Source organism: Cynoglossus semilaevis, chromosome 14, assembly GCF_000523025.1.
Source record: "Cynoglossus semilaevis isolate Cse_v1.0 chromosome 14, Cse_v1.0, whole genome shotgun sequence".
NCBI classification, from domain to species: Eukaryota; Metazoa; Chordata; class Actinopteri; order Pleuronectiformes; family Cynoglossidae; genus Cynoglossus; species Cynoglossus semilaevis.
The window spans coordinates 2388012-2400862 of record NC_024320.1 but is presented as its reverse complement, the minus strand read 5'-3'; the positions used below and the strand labels follow the sequence as shown (position 1 = coordinate 2400862).

Here is a 12851-nt window from a genome sequence, read left to right as displayed (position 1 = left end):
CGATGAAATTATTTAACAACATTAATAGACATCGCACAAACCAAATGATAGTATTTGAAGATGAACTGTAAACCAACCAGATCCTTAAACAACAACAACAACAAGGTCTATGGAATACAGTGTCTTTACACTGTTGTCAGAATATGGAAAATTATAAATGATTAAGAACAGGTCAAATCTGGCCCTCGAGCCATAGGTTGTTGTTAAATCTACCTAATTTATAAGGTTGTTGTGGGTAAATGAATTGCATGCCCTGTACCTGAATGTCACAGAGCGAATGGGGTCCGTGTCTGAGTTTTCAATGGGAACATAGTGGAAGGGCTCATCCCACTGGTTATCTGGATCTTCTTCCTGGTCCTCAGAAAACTTACAATGATACAGGTAACCTGAGTCAAAGCCTCCCTGCAGATGAGAGGGAAAAAAAAAACCTAATTTTCAAAAGAGTAAGCACACACTTCAAACTTATTAAAGAGCAGATAATGACAGATCCATTGGTGAGTGATGGGGGCGCTACAGGGGCCACTCCATCCTTTGTAATTCAACTGGATTGGGGCCATGTCAAAACTATGCCTGCCCCCCAAAGTCAATATAAATGTAGTAACCTTAAAATGTTTTACATAATTATATTTTTGTACATAATTATATTATATTTTTTGACAAAAGAGTCAAAGGTAAGTGCATTCTAGGAACAAGTGGAACGAATAGCTGTGACAACAAGGCTGACAAATGTGGCATGTTACAAAAACGTCTGCACACAGACCTGCAGGGGGCGCACAAGGCATATAACTGATTAGTGGTGGGTTGATCATAGGTATAATTTGACTGCATGAAGACATAAACTGGTTAACATAATAAATACATTGTGGCACATACTAGTACATTTTTGTCTTGTTTTTGTAATCTGCAGTGCCTTCTTTTGTAGATATTGTCAAGCCCGAGACTATTTCAAACACTTTGTCTTCTGACAAAACTCACTGAACAGGAACAGAAAAAAAATGGCAAATAATGGCTCTGCGTGGCAAAAATTAAGAAAATGATTCAATAGTCATTAGTCACACTTAACAGTATGGGAGTCTATCCTATACTGTGTCCAATTAGTTTCAGAAATATGCATTAACCAATCAGCTCAGCCGTAACATCCCCTCTCTCTAGTTCTGTGGTTTCTTGTTAAAACTCTGTGTTAACATGGTGGTTTAGTAATAAGAAAAAAAAATAATTTTGATGAGTGATCCACAAAAAATGGTTTCTAGTCAACTCTGTGGGTGTATGTCTGTGTGTGTGTGTGTGTGTGTGTGTGTGCGTATTTATATATACCATCGATAGCCAGAAGTGTCCAGGCTTTGAATAGAAACCACAGTAGATAGGACTCGGACACACAGGGATGTGGACAGGTGGTAACTCTTCTTCGTCTTCATCTTCATCTTCAACTTCATCTTCTTCTTCTTCTCTTGTGTCCTGCTTATTTTCTTCCACCTGCTCTGATTCAATTCTTAAAGCCACTCTTCTTTCTCTTTTCTTTTTCTCTTCCTTTAAAGCTTGACGTCTTGCAACTTCCTCCTCTCTCTGAAACACCACATACACATACACACACTCACTGTTAGAGTATATTTTACTCTTTTGTAAAAATAAGTTTCATCATTTACTTTCCTCCCACTGCTGCCTTTTTTCATCTTCTTGTGTAATTTTGTTTTAAATGATTGGATGAATTGATGATGAATTTCGATACAAAAATGTGAAAAATGAACTGATACTAATGGAGGAATCGATTAACAAAAATATACTGTGTGCTGTGAACCAAAGGTTTACATTTTTGAATTCAGGAAAATAATGTCTTGGCCTCAGATAAAGCAGTGCAGAGTTTAGACACTGACGGTGTACTTGAGGTGTTGGATTTACAGCTTTGAACTACAGCATTATCTCATTAAAAAGACATTGTACAATTAAAGGTAAAAAGAAAAACAGACCTTGATTCGTGATTTGATGCTCTGTACAATTAAAGGTCAAAGAAACCAGACCTTGATTCGTGATTTGATGCTCTTGAACCGAAATGTTTTCCTTGGTAGATCCAGCAGCTGGAAGGTCTTAGCAGGTTTCTGAGCACCTGGATCAGGTCTGTGCACCTCTACCACGTGACCACTCTGACAGAAGATTAGTAGTCTGCTCTCACTCTGAGTAAAAAGAAAGTTGGACAAACCTTTACTGTAGACCTTTTATGAAGGGGAATGTAGGCTGTTAGCAGTGACGGTCCTGTGGGGACTAGACTTACCTGAGGATGAGGAGACCACTGCAGCCTCTGAACTGGCCCAGGAACATGAATGAAGCCGATGGGGCTGTAAGTTTCTCCGAGAGCAAAAAAGAAAACAGTGCAGTCGGAGCTCTGAGCACAAAATTGAAATTTACAATTAAATAACTTAGACCTTGACAAAAACAATCAAATAACACATTTATAATTAGGAAATGAAAACAGCAACAACGACAACAACTGTGAAGATGAACATTTTATCAATAAACACACTTCTCACCCCTGTGGCTAAAATGTCTGTCTCACAAGACAGAGCGGTGACAGCAGCCTTGTGGGGTTTAAAGGCCTGCTGGAGGCGGAGCTTGACATCTCCACTGGTGTTGGGCCAGGTGAGTTGATGTGGTGTCTCAGTGCTATACAGCTGCAGCAGTCGGACCACACCGTCTTCAAACCCAATTATCAGTAAACCTCCGCTGCGGTGAACCTGTAGAGGATGTTTAGAGGTCGCTATAAACAACGTCAATTTAAAAAGGTCTTAGTCAGTATATAAAAATGAGTTAGAATTTGCCAATTAATTAAATACGATTTTTGTCTTCTTTGTGATTTATTTTATTATCTCTTACCGAAGGTGGAGCCCAGGCCAGAGCTGTTCCGCCCTGATTAAAACGGCTGCATGTCAGTTCTTTTTTGGCCAGGAAATCAAAAACTCTAACTGAACCTGGACAGAAGCCAAAGAGTGCATGTAATGATGTGTGTACGGGACTATGTAGCTGCAGTTACGGTACACTACGGTGGACCCACGGTCTAGAGAAGTCGTTGCCATGAGGTGGGACTTCTGTGAGACATCCAGGCCCTGTATTACTCCAGCATGAAAGGAGAACAGACACTCTGGATCTGGAGTCTGTCAAAAAACAAAACAAAATCACACCATATAAATACTAACATAAAGAAGTTTGGATGTTTAAAATTGTTGTGCTTGTGTCACTATAAAGGTCAAACTCACACACACCAAAGGTCATACTGTAGCTCACACTGGTGTTTTAGCTAGGAGTGAGACAGACAGTTGGTTCAAAGCTGCCTCAGTCAGTACATTTGTCTCTGAGGTAAGTGTGAACACAGGATTTCAAACACTGACTTCACCGAAAACACAGGGGGGCAACAACTTTGTTGGCTGTGGGTTCAATTCCCCCTCTTTATTAAGGGAGTTTGGTGAAAGAGCAATAATGACAGAATTTCATGGAAATAGTAAACAGTGACACCTGCTGTAAGGAATGCAGTGGCAGTGCTGTGTATGTGTTGCACATATTTTAGCCAAATCCAAGTAAAGTCTCAAGTCCCAAGTCAAAAGCAGAAGCTGAAAGTCCTTTTTGAATGTGCTCAGAGAATGGTCTTCAGTGATTAAGGCTAAAGTATCTGTGAAGAAAACGACATACTGTATTAGTGAAGGACAGATCCAGTTTCCAGATCCCTCCATTTGAGTCCTAGAGAACAGGGAGACAAGGATCAGGGCCGATGGTTTCCACCGATCATTCATAATCTGGTCCACTGACCTGAGCGAACCAGATGAAGGAGTCAGGTTGAGGACCCTTCACCACAGAACACAGGCAGACATTGTGTCCCACCACCAGCTCGTTCATAGGCTCCATCTCAAACCTGTTGTTGTCCTCAAGACTGTTGGCGGACTGGATGCTCTCAAAGTCCCAGGTCTGTGAAGCAACGACAGACAAATCTACAGAACCTCAACATTAGTTCTGTTTTAGTCAAAAGCAGGCATGGGCAAACCTTCTGACTCAGGGGCCACAATGTGTCCTAAAATTTGACAGGGAGGTCTGACCCAACCCCTCGTCAAATATAAGGACCCATTGCGAAAGCAATCAGTATAATGATAATTTAAACCAATAACATAATTTGGACGAGTTTGGCGGCCCAGATTGAAAAGTCAAACGGGCCGTATCCGGCCCACAGGCCATAGTGTGCCCATGCCTGGTCTAAAAGAATGACGCCCATCTCCTCCGGGACACTGCAATGTCATTTCACCTAAATCATCCTTACCCTCACCACTCCATCAGAGCCAAAGGTCATCAGTTGTCCATCATCCAGAACAAATGGCTGAACTGACCCGCCGTGGCAGCTCCGCCCCTCCTTACGGGAAATCTCCACTTTGACAGCGTTTTCAACCCAGAGCAGTAAATTTCCCCATTCTGTTCCTGACACCACCTGATCAAGAGAAGATTGAAGTTACAGACAGACCTACATTTATGCATCTAGCAGAGGAGGGTTAGCAAAACAAGCTACAAAAAATAACTCGAAAACTTGAAAGGAGGCTGCTAGTTAGGAAAAAGAATGGAATGCAAATACATTTCCATCACACACCAATAAGGATGTTCAATATCGGCCAACCAATATTAGCCTAATATAATAATAAAAATTATTAAAATAATATTGTTATTGTTCCTGTGTTATGAAGGAGTTAACAATTACGGGTACGACAGTGAGGAGGCGTGGTAAGAGCGTGTGTGTGTTTGAGGACGAGTATTGAGGAGAGTGTCAGAGGAGGAAAAGGGAGAAAAGGTGTTTTTCGAGAAGCTAGAGAGCAAATAAGGAGTTTAGAACGAGTTACTGCAATTGTGTTTCAATAAAAATTCATTGCACTACAGTATTTTTAGAGCACACATCATTTGGCCAAACCCAGGCATTGCATTATTGGATTTTCAACGTTTCTTACAGATATTGCTTATCAGAATCGGCAAATGTTAATATCAGACATTATTACATCCCAACAATGACAAAAAATATTTTTACCCTTCCATCTGGAAGCTCCAGGTATCCGTCAATATCGGTAGCTGCAGCTGTTCCAAAGTGTCCCACATGTCCCTGAAGTTTCAGACCTGTGAAAGTACTGGCCATCTTCCAGAACCTGGAGGAACAAATACACTTTACAGTAGTTTAAGGTATTTCTGGCACATTTAGAGATCATCTTCAAAAAATCTACCAGATAAGTCACCTACTCTGTTACCATTTCCAGTCCATAGAAAAAATCAACAATTTAGTGCCAGAAACTGCCTACAAACATCATTCATAGATATTCTGTAGAGTCAAACTCTGCATACATACTAGGGCGTCATCTGCTGGGGGAGCTACATACGTATGTTTATGTACTTGGAAATTCGATTGCAACAGTTACTTGATGTGTCCAGATCCTGAGGTTGTGAGCAGTCCTGGCTCGTATGGGGAGAAGCTGACTCTGTAGACCTCCTGAGAAATGGCCTTGCACCTCAGCACCACCTCCTCCTGCCTCCAGTTCCACACCGTCAATGTGTAGTCAGAAGCTCCGCCCACACTGGCCAGGAGAGTCCCATCGGGGTTGAATTGCACTGAGCTGAATGTGTGCATTGTGCCACCTGCAGGACAGAAATGCATGTTTAAAAGACAGCATAGGATGGTGGAAAAATAACATAGGTGTAGGAGGCGCTTCACCTCTGAGGATGTGGTACAGTCGTAATGATGGATATTCATAAATGAGGATGTTGGGCTGGTTTCCTTTCTCTGCTGCAACAAAGTTTTCTCTTCTAGGGTGAACCTTCAGACACAAAGTTAACATTTTTAACCAATATCCTTCTGTTTTCTTCAGCATAACAGGTTCCAGATTGATCATTAAGGCAAGAATAGATAGTTTAAAATATTCAAATTAAAAGTCAATAAGCCCCCAGGCAATTTGTGATTTCCCCAAATGTAAATGTTTTTCAGTGTAGAAAATATATGTCAGTAAATGTTTTTCAGTGTAGAAAATATAGCTGTTAAAATAAAGACGTTATCCATCCAAAACATCCTACCGTGATGGAGCCAATTCCTCCTCCGCTGCAGGAGCGTAGATACCTCTGCTCAGCTGTGTACATGTCCAGCAAAACCAGCAGGTTACCTGCTATGAACATCAGAGTTCTGTCGTCCAGCAGTTGAAGGTTGGCTCGTCGCCGACTGTCGTAACCAAATGAGTGACTGAAGGTAAAATGGATCAAGGAACAAATTCCAACACAAATTGTATTATAAATTCCTCTGATACAGGTACTTTTCTCACACTATCATGAGAACTAATATCACAGCTACCTGTAAATGCAACAGGCTGTTAATGTTTTGTTTTTATTTGAATCACTATTAACTTCAATATGGTAGAAATCTTTACTCACTACAGTCCATTTTTAAACTCTTTTTAGCCACCTGTACCCTTTTTTAGGGTAAAAGTTGGTAATATTCCATTATGTAGTGTTCTGTAATAGATATGGGCCAGTGGCAGCCTGGTGGTTAAAAGAGTGGATTGTGTTGTAGGTTGTATTGTTGGTTCAAATCCACTAACAGTAGTGCACTGGGCATGTCATCACATACTGCTCCTTGGACGCTCAGCTTGAAATGCCCCCTGCTCATTAGGATAAGGGGTTAAAACAGTGGTTCTCAATTTAACTTCTGTCATGCCCCCTCCACCCCCCTTGGGAACAGAAATGTTTTCACGCATTGAGAACTTAAAAATGTATATTTTAACTGTACAAACCACTGTGCGAGTTGCTGCCACCTTGTGGCTTTTGTTGTGCACAGCGGTGTCCTCTGCCACAATGATAATAAATCTGTTGTGCACAGCTGTGTCCTCTGCCACAATGATAATAAATCACTAGATAACAATAACATTTGAATCTTGACATCTTACACAACGTTTCCCAGTCAAGGATACGAGAGGTGCAAGAGGTTTTCTGGGATTTCAGAGCCGACTGTGACTGATGGTCCGGAGCTCACATCTTGGTAGTTGTAGTACAAGTCTGTAGAGAGCTGCTTTTTGGCCTTCTCTTCCTCATCCTGCTGCTGCTGCTTTTCGACCAATTGCTGGCAACCATGTGCTAATAGTTTTAAAAAACAAACAAAAAGGAAATACATTCTTCGCCAATATCCTTTTAAAACAACAATGTATATTTTCGTTGATAATTGGCCCCAGGTCGGCATTAATAATCTTATGGCTTGTAAAAAAATCATACACTTTTTAAATGTTTTCTGTTTCGCTGGGGCCGACGTTCTGAAGAGTAGAAACAGACTACACTACCCATATTGCACTGCACCGACATGCTAAAATAATTACAACAACAACAAAATGTACTCTAATTAACTTAACTAGAACACTCGCGGGGAAAAAACGAACTATTACCTTCACGGTGACTTTGTTCATCGGCCCGAGCGGCGACAAACGCTGGGTCTTCTTCGTCAGTCATTTTCAATCTTCACGACAGAACACGGTGATATTAACCGCTGTCTCGAGTTACAAAGATGGTAAACGTTTTTAATGGTACCACAAATACCGCGCCCTGATAAAAACAAAAGTTAGAAAACAAAGTATTGCAGTAGAACCATCATGTATTTTTCGCCTTTTAGCTCCAGAGTCTGCTTCAATTTGGAAGGGTTGAGTCGTTGCTATGCAACAACAACTCTTTCCGGATGGGCACCTACTGGTAAAGACTGGTAATTACAGGTAAAAACAAATACAATGAATTCGCTTAAACAATTTTCATATTCTTGATACTTTTTTTTACAGAAACTGATAGTGAATACAAGTATATTTTAACTACACATTATTTTATTGGTGAGGCGGAAGGTATTATATTTCCATTTTGAATGAACAAAAATCTTGTTGCAGTTAATGTGGCTGTAATAATGGCTGTAAGTTGGGGTCAAACGTGAGGTTGTGTACTTCATAAGTCAATTCAATTCAAGTAGAGGAAATATTGGTGAATGTATATACCAGTAGGGTACTGTCTGAATAAATCCACCTCAAAATGACATAATTATGTCTATAGAAAACATCAATATTATGCAGCAATTCTGCACTAAAGCAACAAACACACCAAGTACAATTTTTAACATACAAGCCACAACTGCCCCAAAAAAACCATTGCTTGGTTAGCAGAGGATGGTTTCGATCCATCGACCTCTGGGTTATGGGCCCAGCACGCTTCCTCTGCGCCACTCTGCTCTGTAGGTTACAGTGAGACTAGGGTTCTCAAACTATGTATTTAAATGTGGAGAAGGTTAGTTGACAATTTTCTGTCAAAAAATGGTCTTTCCCATGGCAGCGAAATGACTGCCATCAGTTCTGCAGTCACTGTAGGTAATCAAAATAATGTGCAAAATACTCATACTTACCATGAACTTGTATCACACATGATGTAAACATCCAGACCTTACTAGAATATGAAGAAACATGTCATGAGGTTGGTGTTTACTAAATATGTTATTTGGGTTTGTTTTTTTGTTTTTTTTCTTATTTTAAATGACTCGAGTCTTTAATGTATTGGAAGCCAATTTATTAGACAGCCTTAATACATAGTAGGTACACATGGAAGTATTGTTTGTGCTTCAACACTTGCAAACAAACAACTTTAGTTAAAACAGTTTGAGGACAGATCAACATTTCTAGTTTTAGTTGTTTTTTCCTTTTCCTCTGATAGATAATTTAGACATAAATAAAGTGTATTTAACAAATTTAGCCTCTATAGCAAATTATAATGGGAAAAAAATACAAGCATTTGCATCACAGAAAAGGCTTGAGTGCAATATACAAGTGGACAGAGGGGGGAATGGAAGGAACGAAAGAAGTTTTTATTCTTTTTTTTTTAGCAAAGCCATTCACCAGTACAGGGCTTGAAAACGTTGCACCAGGGGAAAAAAAACAAAACAAAAAAACAGAGAATAGGAGACAATAGTTTTTTTTCCCCAGCTAATCAGCTAAGGCTACAGCTAAAACACCACAAACACCAAGGCTTCATTTTTTTTAAAATCTGTTTTAAAGGAAGAGTAATCACTACATCACAGTCAGAAAGATCACCAGTCAACAATGAGACGCTAAAAACAGCAAACATATGGCATTTACATGACACACTACTCAGTGCATGGCCCAGTTCAACATCGTCACGAACCAATGAGAAGACAGGATACAATACTGAAGTACAAGTGCCCCCCCTCCCCGTAACATTAGCCATAATATAACAGCAAGCAAACAGCCGCTAGACGTTTAAGTGTGAAGTTTCAGCAAGGAAAGGAAAAAGGTGGGGAGGGGTTAATACTTCACAGTCTCGGCAGCCTGGGGAGGAAGGAATTAAGACCTAGTTTTTTTTTTTCCTTTTTACATTTTTTTTAAACAGAGCTTTGGTTTAAAACAAATACTTCACCAAAAGGTCAAGTTTGTTTGAGCTTTAACTATAATTGAGGCCAATTTGATTAACATGTCTGTAAGCATTGTTATTTGAGGCGGCGTCTAGTACAAAGTAGTTAACATGTCTGTAAGCATTGTTATTTATTTTTATTTGAGGCGGCGTCTAGTACAAAGTTCACTGAGACTCCTGGAGGACCTGAACAGTTTTACAGTTCAAAGGTCGCTGTGACCCAAAACATCTATGAAATGCACAGACATGAGAATGTTTGACATTTCCAAACAGATGTTCTCTTGGAATCACATATATGTTTTTTTGTAAGTTGATATGTCAAAATTAAAAATAAATAAATAAATAAATTAGATACTAGTTTTGTATACTACAAACATTGGACTTGGACAGGATGATTAACTGACCTAAGCTGACCATGACCTCAGAGATCTGTAGGAGGCCCGTTCAGCTTTTTATTCTGGCCCGCTAAACTTTTCAAAAATTGTATAAATTATTTATATTATCATTATTCTTCTGCCTTTTCCCCGCAATACCCACATTTCCCCAGTAGATGACATAGAAAATAATAAAAGCATTTTAGCATTTTATCTTTTATGCACGACTTTTACATGTCATTTATCTGCTCCTGACCGCGAGTCAAAAAGTTTGACCTGGCCAAGAGACCATTGCTTAAATCTGACGCACCAGTTGATGCATCACAAGAGAATGTTAAAATGATAGTTAGCTGTCATAGGAGTCAGGAAGACAAAAGTCAACTGAGTTCTGGCAACAGCAGTAGTGAATCATCTGTAAAATCTTTTTCTGAGAGAAAGTTCTGGTAAATAACCTCCTTCAGACACAGAACAACTTGATTTCAGTGAAGTATTCCAGCTCAGCTAAGTGTCTTTGGGGAAAAGCTAACGGCTAACTCTGCAGCTCCCAGAAGAACATCCACACTAGATACAAACACAATTCCACACAAATTCCAAGCATGCTACAGCAAATATACACGGGCAGGTCCCCTCCCATGAAATATATTTATATAATCATATATTGCATGTTGTCTGATATGGTTTATATTTTTTTTTACAACATCAACCTTTTTAACCCCACCTTATTTCACCCCTTCAACTGCAGGCTTTCACTTAAACTCACGGCAAAGACGAAAAATCAAGAAAAAAAAACAAAAAAACAAACAAAAAAAAAAAAACAGAACAAAAGTTCTACCATTTACACATCTAGCAGGGGTTTGTAGCATACAGTGTAACATTTGGTACTTTTCAGTTTTTAAATGGCCTTCTGCTCTTGGATAAGTTTATTTAGTTGCATCCATTGTAAAACATAAGAATACTTGCAACAACTTTACCCTTTGATACAACATATATATATTTTCCTTTTTTCAAGCAAGATGCATACTCAGTTGAGGACAGGGTTGTGAGAATGGGGGGATGTGGGTTCAATAAAGTGGGCGGGGAGAGAAAGAGAGAAAAGACGTGATTGGGTGTTTTTTTTTTGTTTGTTTGTTTGTTTGTTTTTTTTAGCACACACACACAGGCACTGGTTTGTTCATGGCCTTCAGCTGCTCCAACAGGCTGGTGGGGGTGAAGATGTTGGTCGAGCCTGGAGATGTGAACGCACGTAATCACACACATACACACACACACACACACACACACAGGCACATGAACACAGATACACAAAGATAAAGAGTGTTAGATCTGCACACATGAGGAAAATACTGTACTGTGAATGTGTACTGTATTGCAGTAGCAGTAAATTACAATACTTAGTAATTACTACTTATAACTAGGGTTAGATGTTATTTTGCAAAGATGCTTATGAATGAAAATGTACTTCTTTAAAGGGACAGTGCTGATTGTTGAAGTGTGGTTGTAGGAGGTACTGACACCAGGTTTTTGGTAACATGTTACATACGTTTAACACAAATTCTGCATGTTTTGGTCATGGGACTAACCCAGGCTTGGGCAAAGTTTTTGACTCGTGGGCCACAATGGGTCCCAAAATCTGACGACTGGGCGGGTCAGGAGCAGATAGATGGAGCGTTCGTGTGAACAAAGATGAGTGATATGTAAAAAGCTAAAATGCTAAAGAAAAAAAAAGAGAAGCTTTTAGCTTTGAAGACATTGCAGGAAAAAGGCAAAAGTGTAATGATAATATAGATAAATTAATAATACAATTTGGACAAGTTTGGCGGGCATCCAGCCCTCGGGCCGTAGTTTACCCATGCCTGGATTGACCCCTACAGGGTTAGGGTTCGGATTAGGATTAGGGTTAAATTGTAACCAGTGTTTGTTTTTATTTTTGTGACAGTCTTAGTCCAGTTACAGAGTTAAATTGTGACCAGTGTTTGTTTTTATTTTGTGACAGTCTTAGTCCAGTTACAGTCAATGAAACATTGTTATTTGTTTCGTTTTACTTGATGAAATTCATATTGGTCGACTAAATTTGATTTATTTATATTTAGTTCACACATAATATAATCATGTTTTTTTTTTATCTAAACATACTATTTAATTTACTATTTAGTACTTATTAATCATCTGTTATTATTTTACAACAAACTACGCAGTACTAACTACACAACTCATTAACATACATGCAGTTGTGTTATTTAAACAACATCATTCATCATTCACTAATTTCCCATTCAGCTTTTGATAATCCATCCTGTAAAGTGTCGCTGGTGATGGTGTATTGCAAGTTGCATAATATTCACTGGCAGTATTGCAGGAATGATTGTTGTTGTTTTGACAAAGGTTCAAGGTTCTGTTCTAGTGGGAACACTTTGTATGTGTCAGTATCTCTCACAACTACACTTGGACTAAGAATGTAACTGATACAAAAGACCAAATCCCCCCAGAGCAGAGATGACTGACTCCTAAACATGAGTCCAAATCTGAGGGTTGGCTTCTATGGTAAGTCCTAAAGTAACATTCACTTGTCTTTCTTGATCTAAACTTCTTGTCTCACAAACTCATGACGCTGTGTTAAGTCACATGCAGCTTTTATGATGGCACACATATCAGTGACGGCACCACACAACTGACATGAGCTTAAAAAAGTTAGGTGAGCCACAGGAAAACCACACCATCTGCCTCAGCAGCCCAGCCAATAAGATGTTAGAAAAATGTTCACATGACCCTGTTGATTAAAGGGAGCATGCAAAAAAAGGTGGGAAATTAAAGCTTTACAAAGCAGGAAAAAGCAGAAGAAAGCAGATTTTCTCTGTGTGTCATCTGTCAGTCAGAGTCAAACTGTGAGATGAAGGAAGTTTAACAAGACAGTGATGACACTGTTGTGATCACTGAAGACACGTTGAAAACATTGTGAGGCCTGGAAGGTGCTGACAGGAGTAAATCAAACATTGATCTCACGTCTTCATAATTAAGCAGGGTTTTTTTTTTTTTTTTTTA

The 12851-nt window shown here is 39.3% G+C and overlaps 1 protein-coding gene across 1 annotated transcript in view; it reads right to left on the bottom strand.

Annotated features, from left to right (window-relative positions):
• The window catches only part of LOC103389107 (uncharacterized), a 52334-nt gene that overhangs the window by 7966 nt on the left and 31517 nt on the right, over nt 1-12851 (bottom strand). Inside the window, exons 19-34 of the mRNA XM_025061993.1 lie at nt 10976-11037; nt 6963-7084; nt 6076-6238; nt 5720-5822; nt 5427-5643; nt 5045-5159; nt 4295-4459; nt 3793-3948; nt 3676-3723; nt 3044-3143; nt 2866-2960; nt 2523-2726; nt 2267-2377; nt 2016-2168; nt 1315-1563; nt 241-402 (exon numbers count right to left, since the gene is read on the bottom strand). Of these exons, the coding sequence (XP_024917761.1) occupies nt 241-402; nt 1315-1563; nt 2016-2168; nt 2267-2377; nt 2523-2726; nt 2866-2960; nt 3044-3143; nt 3676-3723; nt 3793-3948; nt 4295-4459; nt 5045-5159; nt 5427-5643; nt 5720-5822; nt 6076-6238; nt 6963-7084; nt 10976-11037 (2225 nt within the window). The remainder of the gene's footprint in view (nt 1-240; nt 403-1314; nt 1564-2015; nt 2169-2266; nt 2378-2522; nt 2727-2865; nt 2961-3043; nt 3144-3675; nt 3724-3792; nt 3949-4294; nt 4460-5044; nt 5160-5426; nt 5644-5719; nt 5823-6075; nt 6239-6962; nt 7085-10975; nt 11038-12851) is intronic.